The sequence below is a fragment of the Ovis aries genome, chromosome X, assembly GCF_016772045.2.
Source record: "Ovis aries strain OAR_USU_Benz2616 breed Rambouillet chromosome X, ARS-UI_Ramb_v3.0, whole genome shotgun sequence".
Lineage (NCBI taxonomy): Eukaryota > Metazoa > Chordata > Mammalia > Artiodactyla > Bovidae > Ovis > Ovis aries.
The window spans coordinates 129,369,506-129,396,033 of record NC_056080.1 but is presented as its reverse complement, the minus strand read 5'-3'; the positions used below and the strand labels follow the sequence as shown (position 1 = coordinate 129,396,033).

The following is a 26,528-nucleotide window of genomic DNA, read 5'->3' as shown; positions in this document are numbered from 1 at the left end:
CTGGCCCTTAACCACGACCTCTCCCACATACTGGAGGGAGAATTCAGATGCCCACTGCAGTCAGCCAGTCACACTGCTTCTTGCATGCTCCCTGCCTCCACTGCTCCCATGCTCCACCCTGGCAGATTTCTCCACTATGGTTGAGGCTGACTGAGATCTCTGAGATCATATCTTTATCCCCTTTCTACTCACATCACCCCCAAACCTGAAATTCCTAGGATTTAGCACGAAGCTTATAAGGGCCCAATTAATATTTGTAGACTGAATTAGTGAATGAATGAATGTTGCTCTGGGCCAAACCCACAGCTTCCACACCCTGCATAGCTGCACTCAGTACTGACCCTGGAGATGCGAAAAGCAATACCATTGACGCTGTAAGAAAATGTTTCTTGTTTATACTGCTGCAGCTTGATCTTTGGCTGATTGAAGCACAAAGAGAACTCTTTCAGTTCAGAGAAAGGAGGTTTATGGTGTGTGGGAGAGCTAAGAACAATGCACTCAATTGATAGACTGGATGTGCTCTCAGCTTCTGAGAGCATGAAAACTCAATCTATAGATGGGTCCCAGAGGGCAGAGCCAAATAAGGGCAGATGGAGAACACAGCTTTCTTGGGAACTGGCTTTCCGCTGTTCTGAGGCAAAAATACATTCACTCTATAGCACCCTGAATCAGTTTTCCAAAATATGGTGCTCTGTCCTTGTTTGCCAGTGTCTAAAAATAAGTCCTTTTCATATTTTTATTCTTTTTGTCTTAAAGTCATCCACCCAGCCTTGCTTGCAGAATATTAATTGCAGTGAAGCAGAAACCAGGAGATTACATTGAAACTACTTTTGTACAGAGCTCCTTAACTGATGAATATCTTGTTGCCCCCAAGCTAGACTCTCTTTTCTCTCTGATGATGCTCCTTGCCAGCTCTTTAGGCTGGTCGTTAGAGTGCCAAATTCTAGCCTAGGGTTGTGACAGGGATTGAATGCTGTGTCCTAAGTGGGCTAGTGAGTGGACCATTGGGATAGCATGTGCTACTTATTAACTTAATACTGCCCTGCCACAGATTGTTTAAATTTACATTGCCCTTACTTTATCTGTTCTGCCCATACATTAAACCTTTCACCCAGTACTTCTCATGTAAAACTAAGCATTATTCATGCATGAAGCACTAAGTGTTCATTATTGGAATATACAAACAATTCAAAGAAAAGTTAACAATGACTGAATCCTATACATACCAGGGCTGGGGCACTATTGTCACATAACAGTGAAAGTCACTCAGTCATGTCCGACTCTTTGCGACCCCATGGACTGTACAGTTCCATGGAATTCTCCAGGCCAGAATACTGGAGTGGGTAGCCTTTCCCTTCTCCAGGGGATCTTCGCAGCCCAGGGATTGAACCCAGGTCTCGCACATTGCAGGTGGATTCTTTACCAGCTGAGCCACAAGGGAAGCCCATTGTCATAGAAAAGAAGTAACCATATTTGACTCTGAATTTGTAGAACACTCTGAAACCAAATTTCTAAGAGAAAAGAAACCCTAAAATGCAATGAATTAGCATCAAGATCTGAGTGAGTGCTAGTCCAAGCCCAGATATATACTGGTTATTTGTGGTAATTTACCTTGCCTCTATTTCTTAGTGTCTCCAACTATAAAAATAGAAGTGATTTATTTACTCTTTATTTCAGAAAATTGTTGTCAGAATGACTTGGGATGACCTGAAAAATAAATGAGGTCCTTGAACAAAGCACACTAAAGGTACAATTAGTTGAACTGCTATTGTGGGGTCAAACAGAACAATTCAATTAAAAGACACAGTTGTTTGATTGAGAACATTCTTAATTTTATTTTCTTTAATTTTATAAAATACATTTTGTAAGATAAGTTTCTAAAAGTTTATCCTTTATGCATGTTAAAATTGAAATTCTATATCAGAAATGAAGGAAACACTTTCAGTTGATTAACTCTGTTTGTATGTGTATATGTGTGTATGTATACATAGAAAGTTTTCGAGGAAGGGTTGGTTATTTGTTATATTATTAAATCAAAACAAAACACAAGGTATGGATTACTTCACTTTCCTTGATCTTGATTGGTTTCTTACAGAACCTTTTCCATCTCCTCCCTATATGCAGCCTGGAAGCTTATATTGTATACTTTGCTGAAAACAAATATCAAGTGTTTTTTTTTTTTTGGTAACGATTTTACATCTCCTTAAATGTGTTGAAACCACTTTGGGGGAGAAAACAAAACCACTCTACATCAAAAGAGCCGCCTACAGTCAGACCCGTAAAATCTTTCCCTTAATAAAGACCAATCAGCTTTTTGTTTTTTAACCCAACATTAAAACCCAAGCACAGAGAGGGAAGACTGAAACTGGGAGCTATTTGGGTTTCAAACTCTTTCCCCCTTTCCTTTTCCATGGAACCTTACCAACAGAATAGCCAATGGCTGGTGCGTTTAGTTACATGAACTGCACCAGGAGAGAATAACTTGTATGTTAAAACTAACTCTTTAACACACCAAGGTAACATTACTAAATCAAATTATCTCCCACCACCTAGAAAGGACAATCAGATAGGTTACTCAAACTGAGATTCGAATTCACCAAATCTGTTTCTGCAAAGAACGGGGTCATTGGTCAAAAATCCCAACAGATGAAAGAACTAGCCAATTTTACATATCATTTGTGTTGTTTAATGTCCAATTTTCATTTGTTAGAGAATCATAATCAAAGAATCATTCTCCAGACCTTTCTGGTACAACCCCAAACAAGTGATATACAAGCTGGAAAATATGAAATGTGCATCATTCTGAAACAAATCAAGATCTTCAAATCACCTACTATGACTGAATGGCTAATACCCCATGAAAAGAGCACCATTGTGAAGATATGACAGAGGCCAAAGTACACAACTAATTAACAGAAAAAAGACATGCTATCCAAAAAGTTATCTATCCTGTGTCTACCAGAGGGCTGGCCCGGTTTACACCATTAGCCACTAGCAACTGCTGCTCGTTAGGCCAGTCTATTTTTCATATGAACTAGTTTCTCTCTATCCTCAGCTCCTTGGAAACCACAGGGTTGTCATGGTAGCTGTTATCAGGGAGAAGGGACTAAGAAGATGCTGACTACACCCTGTTTCTCTTCTCTAACGAGGTATAAGGCCAAGCGCCCCCTTTGTCTACACAAACACTATTCTCCCTTATGCTATAAGTAAGGTTGGCTGAGTTAGGGCTTAAATAGTCCATCGCCATCGGGGTCAGTGCTCTCTTTCTATGGGAGAAAGATCCTTGCTTTGACCCCCTTCTCCCAGCTGCAATAGGTAGATTTGGGCTTTTTTTCTTCTCTCTTCAGTGGTACTAGGGAGACTGGAGTGAGTTCTCGGTTTTGTACACCAAAGAGAATATATTTGGCTCCCAAGATGGCAACGGGGACAGGTGCCTCCCTTCTCTCTACCTGAACATCTTTCTTTCCACTTTGTTTTCATCAGTGGAAGTGCCCTTTGAGAAGAAAACACTTCCTGGTCCTCAGGAGATGCTTGAAAATTGAATGAGAGCCTCCACTTCTTTGTGACTTGCAGTTGGGGAGTCACCATCTTTAAGCATTTCCCATTTCTAGCAGGAACCAGCTATGAAGCAAAATGACTAAAAGAGGTACATAAGAGGGGAGAATCCGCGGAGACATTAATCACCGTGAGACTCTCCTTTCTTGTTACACTCGTCAAGTAAGAAGAGGGCCAGTCAGTGACAAAGGCAAAGAGTTAACATGGGAGACGCAGCACTGTAGGCTGTGTGGTTAGAGCCTCGCTATTAGAGAAAGGGAAATTTCTACAGGAGATCAGAACTTGGTGCCTCGGCCCATGAGTTTCAGGACGGCAAAGTTGTAAGTGGCAGCAATCATGAAGGTGAGCTGTAGGGAAGAGAAGAGAGAAGACTCGTGAGAGTAGCAAAGGCAGCTCTCTCTCTTCCAGTCCTTTTGGGAATGATGAAGGGTAGAAATAAAACCACAGGTAAATAAAGAAAAACATATTCTGCACAAAGGAACACATTCAGGCTTTTGCCCTGTATGCTTGACTAGACGTTCTCCATGAGACAGGCCCAGAGGATCAACTCGACAAGGACTTTTTCCACACCTCTGCTCTGCCCAGCACTGAGTTTTCCTCAGGGAAGTCAACACTACCTGGGCTCTGCCATCATCATATATGTATGTCTGAGGGACCTAGACTTCCTGTAGAGGCATAGCCCCACTGGGCAGCACAACCTTCTCCCACTTAATACAGCCATGTATTTCACAAGATGAGGGACAACTCAGCTCTGGAGAAAACCCTCAGCGGTGGGAGCCAGGAGTGCTGCAAGCTGATTCTTGGTAGATCAACACTTATTCGGTACCCCATGTTCTTAATAATGAAGGCGTGACATTGACACTGTGCCATAACACCATCAATAATAACAATTCTAGCAGTGTTAAGAGGTCCTTCCAGTATTTTCAGGAGGGTAACTAAATCCCTTGGAAGGCATCCCAGATGGATTCCTGTTTAAGGTATATAGAATTCCAGGCTACAAAAAAATCACATTTAGTAAGGTCTCAGTGTTCTTGTCACTGATCTGACCAGGATGTGTTAAGAATTAACAATAATTTCTGACTGCAAAGCACTTGGCAATGTTACATGCTCTGTAAATGCTACATCTTATTATTCTTTTTTAAATTATGTATGTATGTATGTATTTGGCTGTGTCGGGTCTTAGTTGCAGTAAATGGGATCTTTGATCTTTGTTGCAGCTTGTAGAATCTTTAGCAACAGCATGCGAACTCTTAGTTGTGGCATGTGGTATCTAATTCCCTGATCAGGGATCAAACCCAGGTCCCTTGTGTTGGGAGCTCAGAGTCTTAGCCACCAGCGAAGTCCCAATATCTTATTTCTTGGCCACAAATCTCTTTCCTCCTCTTCCCTCATATCACTTTGCTTGCTCCTATCTCATTTTTGAAAATTTTCAGCCTTGCCAACCCAAAGCAGAAAGACATAGTCTCCATACTCTGCTGTCTCTGTCCAGGAGCTTCTCGCCAGCATTTCAAGTTTAGAAGGAATCTATCTTTTTACCTTTCAGGATAGCTGTCTCCAAGCTATCCCAGGACCATTTATTTGCCAAGATCATTCAAAGACAACTCACCAGGGAAACCAGTGTGGCTGCAGCCCCCACAAATGCAGCAATAAACAGATGGAAGGTCATTTGGAACTGTAAGAAAATGCAGAAGAACTGGGTCTTGCAACTTTCAGAAGGTGCTGATATTTCTTTGTGTGTTAATTTGGCGTCTCTAACTAACTTATCACATCCCAGAGTATAGGCCTCCCATTCTTCCGTGTACCCATAGCACCCAGAACATAGAATACTCACAAAATAATATAGTCCTCCCAAATAATCAACTGGTTCCCCACGGTTGTGCCTGGGATCGCAAAACATTTTGCTTTCAAAGAAATAGTTTACTGCCTTCTTCCTTCCTTTTATTCCCCTGCTGCATTTGTGCATAATATCCACTTTCAATACAGTGTTTTCCTTTTTCAAATGTACTTCCTTTTTAAATGAGATTGAGAAGTTCCCAACAAAATATGTGTTATAAAATCTATGAATATCTGTGCACAACTCATTTCCTTGATAAGGTTTTTTAGAATAAAAATGTTCACTTGGGGGATTTTGCCATTAAGCTCTATCTTTACCTAAAGCTACAAATTTCTCTTTTAAGAGAGGAAGCCTTAGAATGGAAGATTTTATCTGCTGTTTTTAGGAAACTAGATATTTTACCATGTATACGCTCACTGGCTCAGGCGATATTTCATAGAAGGCAATCTGCTAACTCAAAACCCAGCAAAGAGAAACTGTAGTCCTAAAAATCCAAGATGGATAGAAATGTTACAGTTTGGGCGATTTGACTGTAAAATAACCCAGTGGCTCACTCACCTCAGCTGTTTTGCAGATGGACAGAAGGTTGGAGCCACACACCTTGCCAGGGAAAGCATTCCATGGGAGAACACCTAAGTAAGAGACAAATATCACAAGGTAAGCTTCACAGAGCTTTGGGGTTACCTGGAGAACTTCTTTCGTCTTTAATCATCCTGGCTGAAAAGTTGGGTCCTGCTAATTATCAGGATTTTCTTTTCTAAAGATTTACTCAAAAAATAGAAGGTGGTATTGAACAGTTGCAAACTTTTCTGTTTGTTATTGAAATGGGCTGCTTCTGGTTTCAGAACAGCAGTCAACTAAGAGAGGAGTGCAAACAGCCAAGAAAACTGCCACCACTTCCAACAAGTTCCCTTCTCAGGGAAGAAATCTCTCTGGTTTCAGTGGAGAGGGATTAACGAACTAAGATCCAAGCACCCATACTTCTTATTTCTCCCCATAGTTACCACCCTCCTTAGCCTAAGAACCAAATATATCATGCTTCGATAGGGAGTAGGAGGGCCAAGCCGCCCTAACTCACCATACATTCTGGCATCAGCACAGAGAGTGCCTATACTTGCAGAGGTCTTGCTGGGGGCAGCAATAGACTGGCAGGTGGTCCAGGTGTTGAAGTAAATGTATACAGGCACAGCAGAGCAGGCAAACACCAGGAGCCACACAACGGTCAGGGCATAGGTGATGCCCACAAACTAAAACAATTGACATGGAGCGGTTAGAAATCAGTGTCAGTCTGCAGACATTGAAATGTAAACAAAGAGATCCTGGAATGGCATGTGCCAGACATGAAACCAGATTTCAGGGATCTCCGCCAAATAAAATTAGTAAGCGGGGCACCTTTGCCAAATGTCATTGGCAGTATCTTATCTACTAGAGAATTGGCCCCAAGTAATGACGGGGAGGGGGAGAATGGGTGGGGGTTGGAGTGAGGAGGACCCCTGGGTTAGAAAGGCTTCGGGAGATTGTTTTGACAGAAAAGGTGTGAAGAAATCAAAAAAGATCTTGAAAGAAAGTCGTGCCATTTAAATGCCTTAGGCTGAGCTTAGAAAATGTCCCTTGTCAAAGGACTTTGGATCCCTAGTTATTGAACAAAGCCAATAAGAGATTTCAATTTCCAATCCAAAAACCTTTCTAAGCCAACTGCTAGCCACAAAAGATAACAGCACAACCCCCAGATGTTCAGCCCCCAAATGGTCTTTAACTCTAGAGGCTGGAAACCAATGTGTACCTCACTAGAAGCATAATAGCCCTCTGACAGATAAGGCCTTAAACATGCAGATCTATGCTAGTTCCCTCTGGGACCTTCAACAATGTAGGATCCCAGAATAGTATGGATTCCATCTCAGAGTCAATTTCTATGATCCACCCTCCCTGTCAGATCAGGAACCTACATCTCAATCCACTGAGTAACATTTCAAATTCTTAGGCAGTCAGATCTACTCTTGTTGTGGTCCCAGCTAGGAAGGGATCAAAGAGGTACCGGTAGATGGCTTAGAAATGGTCTGATTGTATGAAGCACCCCACATAACTCAGGCTTTCCCTTTTGAGATGAAATTTTCTAGGGACATTTTGAAAAGTGAGGCTAAGCCGGCTGGGCACCACGTTCTTCCTGACCTTCTCATTTGGCCGTAGCCATCAGGTCCTCACTCAGAAGCCAGGCCCCTAGAGAGGACCCAGCCTTGGGTGGGGATGAGGCCACAGACTCATGCCCAGTTGTCCCCCACCCCTTGTTATTGCCACAAAATCCTGAGGATGATCACCTTGTCGGGATGTCCTAGCCATTTTCCCAAACAATGACACACCCGCTCCAAAGAATGAGCTTGATGTTGGCCTCTGGAACCCCTCCCCTTCTGGCCCCCTGTTACCGTTGCACTCAGGCCCTTGCCGCAGATGGTGGTCTTGTAGTCGCCAAAGATCTGCCTGACTGCGCCGGTGGTGTAGAAGCCCTCGGCCAGCAGGAGGGCCCCATAAAGGAAGAAGAAAGAGGCAGTTCCATAGATGACATACTGGAAAGCATGGATCCTGTGTTAACAGATAACACAAAGCCAGAAAATCTTATGCATGGAGGACCTGGTTCCCTTGCTGCATAAGTCAGTTGGACTCTTGAATAGGCTCCTAAACAAGGCTAGGGTTGCTTTAGGGGAATCACTAGGTTCTTCCTTTAGGCTTCTACCTTGTACTTATTGAAGTAACTGGAGAAGGGAATGGCAACCCACTCCAGTACTCTTGCCTGGAGAATCCCATGGACAGAGGAGCCTGGCGGGCTACAGTCCATAGGGTCACAAAGAGTCAGGCACGACTGAGCAACTAACACTTATTGAAGTAAAAGAAGATGCTCCTCCCCCACATTTGGCTTACCCTGTGACCTGAAGAACTGGGACCCTACTTTCCTTGGCCTGACCCTTCAGAGATGCTCCCTCAGAGGAGAGAGGAGAGAGGAGCTAGGTAAGAAGGAAGACGGATGAAGGAAATAGAGCCTAACTTGCTCTAGAAACAGGAGAGGCTTAGTACTGGGCCAGAGCACACTCAAGTGGTGTGGTGAAACGAGAGCAGCGGCCGGCCTCTTGTCTCATCAGTCTGCCTCCGGCAAGTTCTCTATATGGACCACTGCAGAGGCTCCAGCTCAGTCCATGTGAACCCTACCTAGCAGAAATGAGAACACGTGAGACAAAGCAAGGGCAGGGGTGGAGGGGGTGTGGTTAGGAGTGAGGTGGCAGGTGGCCAGCCCTCCTCCCCTGAATGTGGCACTTCCCCTTCATTTAGGGCTTCAGATGTGCTATAGGTGGAATCTGCACACATATCAATGTGTGTATGTGGAATCTAGAAAAAATGGTACAGATGAACCTATCTGCAGGGCAGGAATAGAGATGTAAACAGACGTGAATAGAGACGTAAACAGACGTAAATAGAGACGTAAAATAGAGACGTAAATAGAGAACAGAGGTGTGGATATAGAGTGGGGGGGAGGGATGGATAAATTGGGAGATTGGGATTGACATATATATTCACTGTGTGTGTGCTAAGTCGCTTCAGTCATGTCCAACTCTTTGCGACACTATGGACCATAGCCCGCCAGGCTCCTCTGTCCTTGGGGATTCTCCAGGCAAGAATACTGGAGTGGGTAGCCACACCCTCCTCCAGGGGACCTTCCCAACCCAGGACCTTCCCAACCAAGAACCTTGGCAGGCAGGTTCTTTACCACTAACACCACCTGGGAAGCCCCATATATATATATTCACTTTCACTATATATACACTACCATGTGTAAAATAGATAGCTAGTGGGAAGCCGCTCTATTAGCACAGAGAGCTCACCTTTGTGTTCTATGATGACCTAGATGGGTAGGATGGCAGGGGAGAGTAGGAGGGAGGTCCAAGAAGGAGGGGATATGTGTATACATATAGCTGATTCACTTTTCTGTACAGCAGAAACTAACACAACACTCTAAAGCAACTATACCCCAATAAAAAATGTTTTTTAAAAAAGAAGGAAGACCCAGGAATTCTGTCTGGCTCCACACCAATCCCCTACTAGTCACTAAGGTACTGATGAGTTCTGTGTCTCCAAGATAGACAGGATTGGTGGGGGAGAGTAGGTACTTACACATTGATAAGATACTCATAGTCCTGGTAGTTTTTGGAGAAATATGTCTCAATTAACTTTTCTGTACCAGTGAGTGCTTCATGTCCACAGCCACAGAATAGTGCCACCCCAAAGAAACACAATCCAGTGGCCACCAGGGAAGCAAAGGGGGCCCCTACGAGACATCTTGCACAGCACTCTAATAAGCCTGAAGAAAAAGGAGGGCAAACAGTCAGGGATGTACAATACATAGTTCAGCACTCATCTCTCTCTGCCAGCCCAGCCAGGCCCTGTGCTCACATGCATGGATGCAGAGATGGAGGAGGGGTCACCTCAGAGACCAAAAGCAGGAAAGTCTAGAACCTCAGAATTTGGGAATGTGAGACTGACTTCCCCAACCATATTTTGTTCCATTCTTGAAGATAAATCCTTGCCTTGAATTCCCAAAATGTCCATGAGTTTTTGAGTAATCAGTTTTCAAGTAGGCCGCTAGAAAGATGATGCTCTCATTCCCTCCTTCCTTACCCTTCTGATTTGTTTGTTTTTGCCATTTATCAACTTTTATGGAGTACTTACTATGTGCCCAGCATTGTGCTAGGTGTCACGTGGAGTGTGAACATATAAAAGACATAGACTCTGCCATGGGGACATTTTTGTCTATGGAGGAGAATGAGCTACGTAGACCTGACATTTTTAACCAACCGTTTCAGGCAGCCTAGTAAATGGTTACAAAGGGTAAATGCCCTTCCAATTTCATAGAAATATTGATATTGTCAGACAAGAGTTGACCCTGAAAGAGCATTTCAGGTGGGAAAACTGAAATTGCATGTTCCTGGGTATTTCTGAACATTGCATTTGCAGCACAGAATGCTTGATTCTTCTTAGTCTGGATGTCTGGAGAGCACTCCAAAGAAAGGAGGGAACTGGCAGAGGGCAGGAGATGTTCACGGGAGGATGACTATTATTCACAGTAGTAAACATACAGGCTGAATGATTTGGGGACACTTTGCATGGCTGACTTGTCCTCCTATGCTACACTTTGGCCAGTGTCCCCACCCTTAGTCCTACCCTGGAGTTCTGTCAAAACAACTACAAAGAGACGTTATACAAAGTCAGCAAAGCATGAAATGTCTTTCTGGCATGACAAAACACACTAGGGCCTGGGAATACAGGTGTCTTAAAATGCTGAGCTCTGAAATTCCGCAGATCTGGTACCCCAGGCCCCATGCAAGTGTTGCTGAGAAACAGGAAGGGCATGTAAGAAGTCACAGGTTCTGAGAGTAGCTGTGTCCCAAGTACAAGCCCTGAGTTCTAAGGTGTCATGTGGAGTGAAACAACAAACGTTCAGTAGATGATGAGAAAGGCACCTTCTAGCCTCTTGGCCACAACCCCAAAAGGTGAAAGAAATTAAAATCTTCAGGAAAGATGTTATATACACATTAATTTTATCCATCTATTCACATATCATATAGATATGATATATGAATTATTTTGTATATATTATATGCATTGTTGCTGCTCAGTCACTGTCGTGTTCGACTCTTTGTGTCCCCATGGACTGCAGCATGCCAGGCTTCTCTGTCCTTCACTATCTCCCGGAGTTTGCTCAGACTCATATTCATTGAGTTGATAATGCCATCCAACCATCTCGTCCTCTGTCATCTTCTCCTTTTGCCCTTAATGTTTTCCAGCATCAGGGTCTTTTCCAATGAGTCATCTCTACGCATCAAGTGGCCAAAGTATTGGAGCTTCAGCATCAGTCCTTCCAATGAATATTCAGGGTTGATATACTATATGCATATATAAATTATTTGTGTGCATACACACACGTAAATAAATAGCAAATGTGCCAAGAAGCTGCTATTTTGGGAAAGCATGCTGAAACTCCTTACACTAATAAAATGCATTGTATTGACTTTTAGATTTGGGCTTTATCCAAAGCTCATTTTTTTAATGCCAGGGACAAGGAAAATCCTTTGCATGACTCTCTTAATGCTAGTATAGTTTCTTTTTAGCCCTTACTGCTTGACCATCTGGGATGTTCCTGAACTATGTCCATGTGAACAGATTCTGAAGGACCAAATTCTTTCTATCATGAGAAAGCTGAGGTAGAGGCATTTGTCTCTGCTCTCAGGGCCACAAGTGAGTCCTCTTACCCACTGTCCCCTAAAATGACAGCCCTTCCTTGGTGCTCAAAGAGCCTCTTCCCAATATTCTTGTGTGTCACCCCAGAGATGAGGCATAGAAGCCCAAGCCAAGCAAAATAAGAAGCTAACATTTGAAGCAGAACTGCATTTCCTCCCTTCTCTAAGAACTGAAGGCCTGCTGTCAGAAAACTTGGCCTCTATGGAAAGCAATCAGTCTGTGGCTTTGTTGCTCTAAGTGGAGGCACAGTTTACTTTGTATGAATTGTGCTTGGTAAGAGAGTTCATTAGAGCTGGTGCATGGTGTGTGTGTGTGTGTGTGTGTGTGTGTGTGGTGTGTGTGTGTGTGTCCCCACATGCACACATTTGTGCCAGAGCAGGGGCACATGCATGAATGCAAACATCCACATAAACGCACGTATAAACCAGAGAGAAAAACACAGCACTTGAAATTGATTATTGTTCCCAGGAAACATTCAGATATCAATCTTCCTCTTTCTTAACAGGTCAGGATACTAGATGCATCTTGTAAGTCAAGAAAAGGAGCTTGGAAATAAACAGTGCTGCCATTTTCCTTCTCTGCCTATCCAAATCTTTCCCACTCCCAAACTCTTAGAATCTTCTACTAAAGAAGGTCTCTGAAGCCTGGGGGTGGAGGGAGGGGAAAGTGCATAACCCCACTGTTCCCTCTCTCCCCAGCACAGGGTCAGGGCTTGGACAGAACCCTCCATAGCTCCCCTGGACAAAGAAGCCTTGTTTTTCCCCTGAGATCTTAGGAGCCTCATTGGTATTCTGCAGGGGCCTCCAGGCCTGGGGGTGGGAAGGGGGTCAGACCCAGGGAACAATGGAAGAACTGTTTGTTTAGCCCAGAGTAAGGAGAACCATCCTCCCTAGAAAGTGACCGTCCTGTGCCCACTGACTCACCCCACCTTTTTTTATCCTGGAAAGGGCTAAAATGGTGGTGCAAGTGAGATCAGGAATGAAAAAACTTGAACTCTTGCTAACGAAATAGAATTCCACTCCAAGTTTCAGCTGATGCCCCCTCCAGGGTTGTAAAGATCAGGGGGGAAAGCCTCGTTAGTCTATCTGATCCGTGTATCATCCAAATAATCAGAGAGTATCATATATAGTGTTCTTACTGGGTGATAAAGGGCTAAGCCTTGGGAGCAACTCTGAATCATCCACTGATAGTCTTTCTTCTTCAATCCATTTTTCCTCCATTTTCTTAGAGCTCAAATAACTTAGCACCTCCTTTTCTGTTTTACTGTCACTCGAAGCAAGGTACAAGAAAGACCTAGGCTTTGACGAGTCTCTAACCCGGAGTTGAAATTAAATGGCCCTGAGTATAGCTTTCACTCTTGAGCTATAAATAGTTCAACAATATCAGCATAAGATGTCCATCTCTTCACATTGAAATGAAATGTTTGTTCTGAGGGCATTTAAGTTCAGCAGAAGTGAAGAATCTCCACCAGTCAGCCCAAGCAAAAAATCAAATTTTGGATTCCAACTGGGAAAAACTCAGAACATGCAAGAAATTGTGCCATCAAAGGAGTTTACAATCAAAACATTCTGAGAAAGGTTCATTGGGTTCCCTTTGATTTGGGGGTGTGTGAACAATAACCTAAAGCCAAAGGGTCTCCATTTCAGAAGACTTCATGGTTGAAAAGGTACCATTTTGTTTCAGGAAGGCCATGAGGGATTCTATAGAACCTCCTTGGCCTCTCAGGAAACATTCTTACATACATTCCCAGGCTAAGTATTGACTGCAACATGGTGGAGTTGGCAGAAAAGAACTATATAGCAATAATATTACCCAATGCAACTGAATTGAATTAAACCACCTGACCTTTTCTAAAGGTTTTGATATAGATCATTTTTAAAATCGTTACTGAATTGGTTATAATATATTGCTTCTATTTTATGTTTTTTTGAAGGTTTTGGCTCTTAGGGATGTGGGATCTTAGCTCCCTGACCAGGGATTGAACCTGCACTCCCTGCATTGGAAGGCAAAGTCTTAGCCACTGGACTGCCAGGAAAGTCCCTAAACCACCTGACTTTGATGAGAGATCATACAGAAAAATAATGACCTTCCCCAGGGGTTTTCCTTTCCATTCATTGCATCCAGTACAATTATTAAGCATATGGCAATAACCTAGATACTGTGGGAAACAAAAAGGAACTATAAGGCCCAGTCTTTTCCTTCAAAGACCTTTCAGTCTTGGGGAGAACAAACATATCGGCAAATCAAAGACCAAAGCTACCTACAATCTAGTGTTAAAATGTGTATAACCAAGCCCTGTGGGCAAAACATAAGCAAAGGGAAAACATTCAGTGCTGGCTAGATGTATCTGCGAACTCCCCAAACTAATCAATCTGTGACAGAACTTCAAGTCCTTCTCATTAATGCTCTTCACAGGAATCTGACAAGGATCAACAGGACTGCTGTGACTCTCGTCCAGATTTCTGTCTATCCAAGATACTGGGTTGATCCTGATGCTGTCTCTTTAAGCAGGAGCCAAGAGCTCCCAAGCCCTCCCTCCTTTCCCATGCCCTGGGCATGCTTCAAGGACGAGCTCCATGATGGAAATTCAGTTTGAATCTGGGAACCCATCAAAGGGAGGAAAGGAAGGTCTTTGATCAAAAGGGATAATAGAAAGAGACCAATTGTGCCTTGCACAAATCCCAGCCTGTCCCTTGAATCCAGCTGACAAAGGGAGAGATAGAAGAACCCTATACAATAGAGCTAAACAACAGGCAGGCTCATTGAGTGAAAAACTGGCCCCATCTCTCTAAGTCTCTAATCTGAGCTACAGTTTTGCCCTCCTCCCAGAACCCACCCCTTAACCTCACCCCATGAACAGAGGCTCACTTGATCAGGACCTATCGCAGTTGACAGGGCCAAGATGCTAGAGCAGCCGTGACTGGTACCAGGAATGGATGGGGATGAATGGGTGGGTTCTAGGAGTAAAACAACAATCATCAGGAGATGCCAGAGACAAAGACTTCTGCTTCTGGCTTTATCCAGATCAGACAAAACCCTGCTTGTAATCTTGTCTTTCCTACATGAAATCAGCACTTATACCATGTTCAAGTGCTGGAAAGGGGCTCTGTAGCCACTGGGCCATGAAAATCCAAGCTTGCTAGATAGTCAAGTCATGCAGACATAATTAAATAAAAATGAAAGGCAGCCTCCTCTTTGAAAAGATATTATTATCACCATGGCAACAGCATCTGGACCACTTTGTCTCCTATATTCCCTACTCCTCCCCCAAACGCACACACTCACACACGCACACATGCATGGGTGCACACGTGCATTGATGTATGCCAACTTGTACCCAAACATTGGGAGGCTGGGGTAGAGACTGGATTGTTAAACTCTCTCCCTGACATGTTGTCCTCACTTTGCCCACTTCTGGGAAAGTGCAAGAGAAGCAACTGGCACTAAGCTGAGAGACAACAGTTTCCATACTTCATTCCTTAGCCTAGTCTCCCACCAATTCCTCCTCTTCCCTTGGTTGCAGTGTGAAGCTGATCTAGAGAACCTTGTTCTCTTCCTTGGGATGTCACTGACTCCTTTCCAGAGCCTGGCCTGGCAGAAAGCTCAGAGGCCAGTGCAGAGCTGAGTGATCACCTTTAGGACCATTTTAAAATAACCAAGGGGTTTTTGATGAGAGCTTGACACTGGGCAGGCCCTGACAGTGGGAAGGGAAGGGAAAGCTACTCAATTCACCTGCCAAGGCTGCTGTTATCTTTCCCAATCAGTTTACTGCCCTAACTTGATGTTTTCTGGACCTGAAGTTCTATGGGCATGGAGGGCATTTCTACTGTTGCTTTCTTTTAAAACCAAGAACCCTGGGGATGGTTTTCAAGGCTTCAGGATAACACACAACAAGGGGAAAAGATGCCATTGGCTAGGGTTCTGCTTTCATGGGTTTGGAGACTGTATTTTCCCTCCTACCCATTTCTCAAGGGTTTCTTGGGTCTATTTATTACTCAGAGAGATTTGAGAGCGTAGTTCTAGTTGGCAGGTTATTGAGTAAATTTCTGGCTTTCCTAGCAGAAAGCCAGGGCAAAAGGCCCTTGAAGCTGAGCAGACCTTTCAATCTGCCTGGTTCTCCTCTGGCTCTGCCAGGCCGAGGTGAGGAGTGGGGTGGGGCAGGGTGCATATGGTCATTTTAGTCAGTGTCTCTAGGAAAAGTAAGTGAATGTGCTGGTTTTCATCTGCTTTCTTTTTAGCTCCTGGCACTCTTGCAGTCTTCTTGCCATCATGATGAGATTCAGTTAGTCTTCAAGCGTTTTGTAAAAACCTGGACCCCTGCTCTGCCTCCACACTTTTTGCCTGGGCTGCACTCACACTGTGAGCCAGCCAAAACTACACTGCTCAGCAAACAGCCACCTTTGGAGGGAAGCATCATAGTCTGGTTACCAGGGTAACAGCCACTGTTCTCAGACATCAGGCTTTGCAAGAGCCAATATTTTGCTGTTCAGTAATGGCATTGTGTTGCTAAGCAGAGAATAATCAGCTACTGCTCTTTGGCTCTTTTCCAGTTCCATTGTTATCCGAAGGACTCGTTTGGAACATCCCTCTCCCAAATCAGGAAAAGGTTTAATGAACTACCATGTCGCTTGTAAATCTTTTGTGTGAACACTACAGAATTCCCTGTTCCTCCTCATTTCCGATCCTACTTGATTCTTTGTGGTGGAGGTAGTGAGCTTCCTGTTCCTGGGGATGATGAAGAAGAAGCTGTAGGAACATTGGAGAAGGGAATTCTGCACTGAGAATTAGCTCAGACAGCTTCTAAAGTTCCTTCCAGTCCAATCCCAGATTCTATGATATAATTTGTCTAGTGCAAGAGTTAGACAGCAACACACTCCCTGTCAGAAGCAGTAGTAGTCCAGTACCTTGCTAGAGATGGTCTATACTTACAAAGTATTTGAAATATCAATACTTTGCTATTGCATAACTGAGAACATAATGGCTACTCCATCATGCGCACCTAGCCCAAGTATGGCTCACCCTCAGAATAAGAGATCCCATACACAGCTTCGGCTGTGCCCTCATCTGCAATAATCTTCCCTGGAGAAAATCATTCAGCCTCTGTAACAGGAAAATGTCCCTATGGTCACCTGATTTTTCCTGTCTTTTCCTCAGGGCTTTTACTCCCTGAGGAAGTAGTATTCAGCATCCTTCCTTACTCCCTCTCTGTTTTTCATTCACAACCTACCCAATCAGCTGCCCTGACTTCAGGTAAGGTTCTTGACATTACCTAGGACAGGAATTGAGTTCTTGCAATATTCACCTCTCATCTGGCCCCACTTGACTGGAAAATTCTTACCCAAGTGCACAAAGTACATGCAAAGAAAGCTCAGTCACTTCAGGAAGAATAAGAGACAGCCTGTACATGCATCATTGTATAATAATTAGTATTATTATTATTTACAACTGTTACAGAGTTTGCCCATTTTCAAAGGACTCCGACATATTATTTTTTATTTTTATAACTCTGAGATTAGACAAAGCAATTATCATTATCCCTATTTTCCAGATGATGAAGTAATAATTCATAGCAACCTACCCAATGTCACGAAGTTCATAAGTAGCAGATCTGGGATTCGCACCTCATTATGTTCACTTCTAGTCCAGTGCTCATGCCTTAATTATCCTGCCTGAATACACGCCTCAAGAGCTCTCTCAGTGTTTCAGGATGAAACAACCTAAAAACTGACACTAGCCTAATATAATTGAAAACCCATCTCTGTAGATGCTTTTGGAACCTTCTGGGTAATACATTTGATGGTGAATACACAGGACAGTTGATTCTCATTTCATTTAGGACACATTCAAGCTGTTGCTCTTGTTTTGGCAAATGTGAGCAATGTCTACATGGTTCTGTGGCCTCCTGTATGGACAAAAATCCTTGTGCTCTGTACATCTTGCACTGAGCGGACCCTACAAGAGACCAGACCATGTAGCTTCTCTCTACAGAGATGCCCTCAGGACTCAATCAAGTCAGCAAGAGCCCTAAGGTCCCTCCTTGTCATAGCAGGGATTTAAAATCTGAGTCATGCCCTCAGGAAAGCTTAGTCTGTAATATTTACTAGATATGGTAACCCAAATGGGTGCATGCGTGCACACACACACACACAGCCCTACCCATATCTCTTCCTTATGGTAAAGCCATTGAGGACTTTATTTTCATTTCCTGAACTTGACATCGGCCTCCTCAGCCATGACGAAGCCTGAATCTATGACGCCCAATTTCATTCTGATGCCCCACAGGGTCCAAATTTTGTTTCAAGCAAGCAGTCATTTTGTACAGCTGAGAGCCAGCCAGCATGAGTTGCCTCCAGCAGAACCAAGGATGTCAGCTGACCAGGCCATTACCAGGACATGGGGATCAGGGGAAAAGAGAAGGCAGAGGGAAGCAAGGGGGTAGGAGGACACATGACCACATCCAGCCCTGCAGACACTCTCTCCAACGACCTGTGGGACTCCCCATGTGTTGCTGGAGTTCTGTGGCAATAAAGCATCATTCTCAGTACAGCAGAGAAGGAGTTAATCGAATTGCGTGCTAAGGAATGAAAAAGAAAACAAGTGCCAGAACACAATTCATTTCAACCATTAGAAACTCTGAACCCCAAAGTTCTTGCAAATTCCTATGCTCTGGCTTTGAATCTTCCAATCTAAAGTTTTTGAAACTCACCCATGTCTTTGGGACTCTGACTCCAATGGTAGCCGGCTGGCTAGTCTGTTTGTTCAGCTGGAAGGATCCTGGTCTCTCCAGTCTCCTTCTTCGGTCCTTTACTTTTTCTCTCTGAGTATCTTTGTCCTCTTCTCCTGCAATGAAAAGGGCTTTCTGATTGACAGCCAACCCCCTTAAAGGGACAGGCCCACTTTCCTCCTCCTCTCCTCCTCCCCTTCTCCTCCCCTTGTCCCCACCTCCTCAGGATACTCCCTTCTCTAAGACCTCCATCTTCTCTTTCTGCTTTTCAGTGCCAATTGTCTCTTTTTCTTTTTTTCTTTTCCCCCCTCCCCTAAGGCTTGCCTATGTGGAATTTCGCTTTGCTGTAGAGACATCTGGAAATGTGGTTTGGGGGTGGAAATAAAAGAAAGAGGTCCTGCAATCCAACTGATCCTTGGGTCTATTTTGGTATGAGATGTGGCAGCATAAGTGTCGGAGGCCATAAAGGTGTTAGCCCTGGTGAGGCAGTCAGGGTCAAAAGCCTAGATGTGACCTCCTAGTCCTTCTAACTCTGCCCCAACACCACCCCTCACGCCTAGCTGCCCTTGACCCTACCCGCCTTTACCCTCCCCCCACCACTCTTTAGAAAATAATTGCTTCTCCCAACTCTTCCCATTCCAGTTTTAGAAACACAATAGAGAAAAAAATTGTCTTTTAAAAATAATTTCCTCCAAATCCTTCCTGGTTTCAACTGAATGAGGACAAAACACAAGCTGTTGATTCCTCGAACAGATTTTGACCAAGCTGGAGAAAGCTAGAATTGTAATCATTTTATAGACAGGGTAACGGAGACCCAGGGAGGGGGCAAGCAGACACGCTGTGCAGGTTCATGGAACAGGCTAAAAGAAAGGCGAGAGTTGGGGATGTGGGTGATCTCCATGGAAGGTAACTGACTTTGACAGAACACAATCTGGGAATTAGATAGTCACTACCCCACCCTCAGAAGAGAGTGTCATGAGAGAGCTGTATCCAGATGAGAGGCAAGGAGTGGGTTGTGGTAAAGCCATGGTTGTCAGTGAGGGTGGAGGGAAGGGGAAAGAATTATGGTCCTTGCCTCAGAGAAAGAAGCATGAAGAAAACTAGCCAAATCAAGGAAATAATAATATACAAAACCTAATAATAATTATTTCTAAAGACTGTGATGGTATTTGAGTGCCTGAGACTAGGTGGGATTCGTGTATGGAAGGTTTTCTAAAAGAACTGAATCTTAACCACTGTCAACTCATTGGAAAAGACCCTGATGCTGGGAGGGATTGGGGGCAGGAGGAGAAGGGGACGACAGAGGATGAGATGTTTGGATGGCATCATGGACTCGATGGACGTGAGTCTGAGTGAACTCTGGGAGTTGGTGATGGACAGGGAGGCCTGGCGTGCTGCGATTCATGGGGTCGCAAAGAGTCGGACACGACTGAGCGACTGAACTGAACTGAACTGAACTGAACTGATCAAACTGCTTGTTTGTGTTCCCTAGCCCTTCAGGAGCCTCAGAGAGACACAACTCTCTTGACTTTGAGGTTTGCATCCTCCCATGGATGGCCTTTGAGGAAACTGGTTGACATATAAGTAGAGGATTACCCTATAACTCCAGGGAAGTAAGGTATACCCTCCCTTCCTAATTTTCCCCATGGCTTTGCCTTGAGGTAAGAAAGGAGAAGAAGGAGGTATTGAGCAGAGCCTAGAATCTTTCTACGAGGGGAGAGAGGCAAAATTGTGTCTTACAGTTTTCTCTTTGAGTTGAGACCTTGGTCACATTTCTAGCTTGGGCTCTGCTGTTAGGAAATGGGTGAGTCTTCTGCAGATGCCCCTGTGGGTACCCCAGGTTCCTGAGTCTTGCCGTAATTGAGCAGAGGATCTAGAACTTTAGAGCCAAGCCCCAAGGAGAAAGGATCCCTGTAAATGCTGCTCCTTTGGCAGAACCGTATAATAGTGGTTTTCCGGAGCAGGCCAGACTAAGGCCATACGCCTGATGGCAGACGGTCCCAGGATCTCTGACCTCACCAGCCCTGTTCTCCAGCCATGGACTCTGCCTGCTGTGGGACTGTGCCAACAATTAACTTCTGGATGGATGCTGTCAAGAGAATGACTCTGGAGGAGAGGGAGGTCCAAAAAGAAGAAGTCATCAAATGTGTGCCCTTCGCTTCTCAGATGGCAGGAGCTGTGTCCAGGCTTCAAGGCCTCTGATTGATATGATGAGGGAGATGGCTTTTCGCAGCTTGAATAGGTGAGACACTTCTACATGCAAGGGAAATCACTCAGCCTGGGCGTCTCACGAATCTGCTCCTGGACTCCTACCAGCAGCCCTGGGGACTGCTAAGCTATTGGGAAGAAAAGATGTGCTCCTGATAAACTCACAGAGACTGATTTTTTTTCAACTGCATTCCCCTTAATACACATTTCTCTTCTCCCCTTCAACTCTCCTGCCTCACTATTCATTTTGTCTTCTCCCCCGGTCTCAATCTCTCAGCGTCTCTGTTTCTCCAGCTGTCACTGCTTCTCTCTGTCTCTCTCTTTCACTCGCCACGCCCCTTGATGGAGCACGTCTTCCTGTGTCTCCCTGGTTCTTATGCCTGGGATGGTAAAGGGGCTCAGCCGGGTGACTGTGTCATGTTCATGGGCCCCAGTGCCTTAAGGGTCCCAGCTCTCCAGGATCTAGTATGTCACAGTGGCTCTGGAGGGCCTGACACTCTACCTCAGCTGCCACTCACCACTCTTCTGAGTCTTTCCCACAGATCTTATAGGGTTTTTTCCTTCTGTCCCCAAGTGGGCTTTTTTTTTAAATCTACCCAACTCCACATATTTCTGTGATTCTGTTTCCAGTGGTTCTGCAGGCAAAATGTTCTCCAGAGTCCAGCTGGATCCCTGGCAGTGCCCAGGGATTCCCCTAGAGGGCAATACCAGTCTTCTTGGTGGGAGCCTACTGCCTGCACTGGGTGCCTGTGGGAACAATATAGGATTGTGTGAAACTCATAAGCAGTTTGCTTCATGCACTTCTGATGGTGCCTCCACAGATCTGGGCCTCCTTGATCATTGCTTGCTTCAGTCATGCAGCTTTCTTGCAAATAACTCCAAATGCTTAGATAAAACATCCCTCTCTGCTGTGTGATCACACAGTAGCAGATTCTTGAAAGCCATGGGACAAGAGTGTTCTCTTTTCTCCATTATACAAACCAAACTCTGAAATTCAGGGAATTCCAGTGAATTTCTCCCAGGAAAGTAAATAAGGGCTCAAGTACCCAATCTGGTGAGCCACTCCTCCGTGTCCACATAAAAGATCATAAAGGGGAACAGAGAAGGCACAGTATCAGTGAAAGCTTGAACTCACCTACGAACACTGGGGCTTCTGGAGCTGAGGCTTTGCTTCTCCCCAAGATAATGTCTTCCCAGACCAAATTTCAAAAGGCAAGTGGCTTATTCTTACAGCTTTTCTGGCCCTGACACTGAGGCTGCTTGGCAGGCAATATATCCTATGCACTTGTGGCTGGGCTTCCCCGGTGGCTCAGCAGTAAAGAATTCGCCTTTCTCTAGCAGTAGATGCAGGTTCGATCCCTGGATCAGGAAGATCCCCTGGAGAAAAAAATGGCAACCCACTCCAGTATTCTTGCCTGGGAAATTTCATGGACAGAGGAGTCTGGCAGGCTACAGTCCATAGGGTCATAAAGAGCCAGACACGACTAGGCAATTAAACAACAACAAAAGCACCTGCAACTAGAACTTTCCACACCCAACTTCATGCCGATCTGCTTGACCTTGCTTTTCTGGCAAAGAGAACTGAGGGCCAGAGATGTCACATACATTGAGCTGGCATGGAGTGGGAGGAAATGGGGGGGGTGCGGTGAGCTGGATGTGCATTTGTGAGGGGGAGATGTCCGTGGCTTAGAATACAGTGAGGGGTAGTCTGGAAGCCAGAACAGTCAGATGAATAAACTCAGGAAATGAGTGTCTGGGGAGCATCAAACAGCTACTAGTGACATGGAGAAATCAGTTGTCCACATAATCCACCTTCATGAACATGAAAACTCACCCAGTCTTGGCACAGTGGTCCTTGGAGAGTGCTGTACGTTTGATACAATCTCTGAGTGCAGCAGAAACACTACTACTATCCTTGGCTGTCAGATACTCACCTAACTTCTGAGGATGAACATTATTTGTTACAGTTTGCTGATGAGGTACAGACACAGCTCTCCCAACACCACCCAGGAAGCAAGGGACAGAACCACTTCTAGAGAATGCCTCTCTAAACTCTCACAGCCTTAGAAGTTGCTTGGAAAATTGTTTTGCTCCAAAAAGATGTCTGCACGGAAAGCCTCTGGCCTGAATAAGAACAGCCAGGGGGAACATGGACAGGTTTCCGGCTGCTATGGCCGAAGTCTCCAACCCTTTGTACTTCTCAGGCTAAGCAGAGGGCCCACGTTAGAACTTGAGGCATGGCAAGTTGTGTGAACTCTGTAGATCAGTGGGATTCAAAATCAATCACTGGGGATTAGTTAATACTAAGAACCTTCTTATACTTGTTAGGTGTGATAATAGCATGGTTGTTGTTTAGTTGCTCAGCCATGTCCAACTCTTTGTGACCACATGGACTGCAGCCCGCCAGGCTCCTCGGTCCATGGAGATTCTCCAGGCAAGAATACTGGAATGGGTTGCCATGCCCTCCTCCAGGGAATCTTTCTGACCCAAGGATTGAACGCGTGCTTCCTGCATTGCGGGCGGATTGTTTACCACTGAGCCACCAGGGAAGCCCCTAATAGCATGGTAATTATGTTTTGGGAAAGAATCTTTTAGCAGTTAGAGATGCATAGCCAGATACTCACAGGTGAAATGTCATGATGCTTGGGATTTTTTTCCTCCCTCACAAAATTATAGTTAGATGAAATAACATTGGCTAAATGCCGAAAACTACTGAAGCTGAGTGATGAGGACATGGAGGTTCATTATACTATTTTCTCTACTTTGTGTATGGTTAAACTTGAGGTCAGAAAAGAGGAGTCATTACGGTTAATTTGAAACAAACTCAGGGAAAAAAAGAACATTTTCAAGAGCGATCTCTGCTATTCCTGGGAGGATTCACATAACCTGATAAGAGTAAGAAGGAGATTTTCACTCTGCACTTTTGTGATCAGCCTTTGGTATCCTCGGGTTCACAACCTTGCATTCAATCACTGTGAATGGTTGAATACATGGGTGTGGAAACTGTGGAAACTAGGGGCTGAGGGCTGACCTGTGGGACTGAAGCATTTACAGATTTAGGTATCTGTGCGGGTCCTAGAACCAGTCACCTGCAAATACCAAGGGACAATTGTAATTATATGCATGCCTTAGTGTTTCTATTGAAAATCTCATTTGAAATGTGCTTCAGGCAGATTGAGGGACAGCAGTCTGCAGGCCCCTTGAGTCTGCTCCATTGATGCTAAGAGATCACAATAGAGAAGTCCTCACCATGACAAGTTGGCAAGCCCCCACTCCCCCCACACACCCAAGCTGCCTGTGTTTCCAAAACATTGACCTATTCTGAAGCACGGGCTGCCTCCAGCCACAGGAGAGGACCCCCAGGAACCCCCTCTGAGGCACAGTTGGAGGAGAGAGGAGGATTGCTCTTGCCTGCTCCCCATGGGAAGAGAAGACGTGAGCCCTTGAATGAGAGAAAGTTCCTCAGGCCAAGAGGCCACTCCCTCACCTTCCAGAGGAACAAGGCCCCTCGCTGCTGGCCCCAAGAACAGTGAGGCCTATGCCTGCAGTGGAAGCCACCCCCTAAGGCAGATTCTCAGGCTTTCTCCTTTCAAAGTTGCTGCCTGGGATGCCAGAAATATGATTCTGCCCCCTCTATCATCATCAAAGTTGACTGCCCCTTCAGAGAAGCCAGGCTAAGCCCTTCAGCTGTGGCTGCTTGGCTTGTTCAAAGGAGTCAACACCACCTGTTACAACTGAGGTGGGCTGTACCAATACCTCAACCCAAAGCCTCGCTCCTATGGAGCACATTGTGTACCCTCGAGGCTGGGATGCCTTCCTTAAGGAACTGTGCCAGCATCCAGGATGGAGAGGAAGGGGGGCCTCAGTTATCCCTGCTAAGAACATATTCTGCAAAGAGTGAAAGTGTTAGGCATTCAGTTGTGTCCAACTCTTTGGGACCCCATGCACTGTAGCCCGCCAGGCTCTTCTGTCCCTAGGATTCTCCAGGCAAGAATACTGGAGTGGGTTGCCATGCCCTCCTCCAGGGGATCTTCCTGACCCAGGGATCCAACTGGGGTGTTCAGCATTGCAGGCAGCTTCTTCACTGTCTGAGCCACTGAGGATCTGTGCTTCCTACATACTCCAGGTAAGCACAGATCATGGGGCCAGAACAGAGAAGATGCCTTACACAGGGAAACCCGCCTGCCCCAGCCAAGGCTTGCTTTCCACCTCCTCCTCCCCATCCCTGGCTGAGCCTGGGCAGCTGCTCTCCCCACCAGCATGGGCTCCTCCTGCCACTGAGTAGCACGTGGCAGGCGCTGGGCCATGGGGAGCCCCCGCCTCCCAACCACTCTCCCATCCCCCCCACTTAGGAACTCCATTGCTGTGGGCTTTTCTGTGACAACTGGGCAGGCCCAGGTGCCCAGGGCCCTGGAGCTGAGGCTGTGTGAGGCTCTGTGGAGCTTCTGCTCCTCCCCCAGGCCCCAAAGCAGGGAGGGCTTTTTTGTTGCTGTTATTTATTTTTAGTGAAGTCGTTCAGTCATGTCCAACTCTTTGCGACCCCAGGACTGAAGCCTACCAGGCTCCTCCATCCACGGAATTTTCCAGGCATGAGTACTGGAGTGGGTTGCCATTTCCTTGTGCTGGTTTCTGCCCTACATCAACATGAATCAGCCATAGGTATGCGTGCATCCCCAGCAGGGAGGGGTTAATGCACTCCTCCATCCTGGCTTGCCCCTTCCTAGGATGTAGATACCCTGGCCCTTGGAGGGAACCAGGTTCTTTTTTTAAGTACAGTTAGTCCAAAACCATAAAGTCTAAGAAGCAATTTCCCCAGAGGACCCTCCAAAGAGGGTTTTACATGCTCCTTGAGTTATCCTTGAAAATCCTTCAAATTTTCTAAAGCACTGCAATTATTTCCGCCGGCTGAATCCAGCAGTTCTTGGAAGAGTTTCAAAAGATAGAGTGGCAGCAGCTTCCTTTAGCCTCTGCTTCCTCCCTGCAGCACAAACCTTCAGGAAGGAAAGCAAATCCTCCCTGCTTTGTCCTCTCTACCCTGGCTATACTGCAGCTGCCCAGCCACAGAAGCTCTGTGCAATGCTCAGCCCATGGAGACACCCTCCAAGGAGCTGGCTTAGAAAGTGCCACTGAGCCTACCCTACAAGCCTAGAGAGCCAGCCAACAGGGCTCTTCATTCTGGGGCAAGAGATGCCCAGCTGTCCTCAAATTTCCTCCAAAAAGGATCATGAAATTAGCTGGGGGATGCTGGGGGTGGGCTGGCTGTCTCAGTTAAATCTCAGTTTGGAGAACGTGGCTAGTCCTGGGAGTAGCAGTCCTCTCTTGTTAATAACTAAACAAGAAGGAAGTTAATAGAATTGCAGCATGAAGGATTTTAGCAAGATACTAAGGAGGCCTTCCAGATGAAAGGAGCTCTCTAATCATAGAGAGCTGATTAATAACATAGACTGTGAAGTCAGACACACCTGGGCTTGAGTAGCAGCTCCACTAAATACCAGTTCTGTGACTTTGGGCAATTTAAACTCTCTGGGTTTCCAATTTTTCATTCCAAAAAGGTACAGTAATAATAGTGAGTTATTGAGAAGATTACACAGACAATGAACATCAAATAATTACCACAGTGCTTATGCTAAGGTGTAATAATAACAATAATAACCAGGAGAGGTGACAGATTATTTTTGGAAGTGTTTAATAAGCATTAAGCAAACAAAGTCTGAACTTAAATGATCTCTAGAACCAATACCTTTCAGATCCAGGATTCCTAGACTTCCCTGGAACCTGTTCATCTTTTAAATGGACTCAAGAACTATGCTGAGAAGAAATATTGAGATTCAGCCATTCAACAATTCAATCACGTGCTCCCATCGGTATGATCCTCACCAGGATGGCAAACTGTCTTTATTTGCCAAAAAGCAAGAGGTTTCCCAA

The 26,528-nt window shown here is 45.1% G+C and overlaps 1 protein-coding gene across 2 annotated transcripts; it reads right to left on the bottom strand.

The window, feature by feature from the left end:
- Positions 1 to 1,810: 1,810 nt before the first annotated feature.
- PLP1 (proteolipid protein 1) lies at positions 1,811 to 18,490 on the bottom strand. Of its 2 annotated transcripts, none has more exons than XM_004022464.6 (7): positions 18,378 to 18,490; positions 9,548 to 9,734; positions 7,705 to 7,966; positions 6,468 to 6,636; positions 5,948 to 6,021; positions 5,162 to 5,227; positions 1,811 to 3,902 (listed from the first exon to the last, which is right to left on the bottom strand). In XM_004022464.6, the coding sequence occupies exons 1-7, from the start codon at positions 18,379 to 18,381 to the stop codon at positions 3,831 to 3,833; spliced, it is 834 nt and encodes a 277-aa protein (XP_004022513.1). In that variant the 5' UTR covers positions 18,382 to 18,490; the 3' UTR covers positions 1,811 to 3,830. The 2 variants fall into 2 exon arrangements, with proteins under 2 accessions (XP_004022513.1, XP_004022514.1); XM_004022465.6 differs by having other exon boundaries at positions 7,810 to 7,966.
- Between the last annotated feature and the right edge of the window lie 8,038 nt (positions 18,491 to 26,528).

Excerpts from the sequence above, each read along its gene's own strand:
- PLP1 (XM_004022464.6), bottom strand. Across the intron at positions 6,022-6,467 it reads TGCTGATGCCAGAATGTATG|GTGTTCTCCCATGGAATGCT; the intron begins GTGAGTTAGGGC and ends TCTCTTACTTAG. Across the intron at positions 3,903-5,161 it reads CAGCCACACTGGTTTCCCTG|CTCACCTTCATGATTGCTGC; the intron begins GTGAGTTGTCTT and ends TCTTCCCTACAG.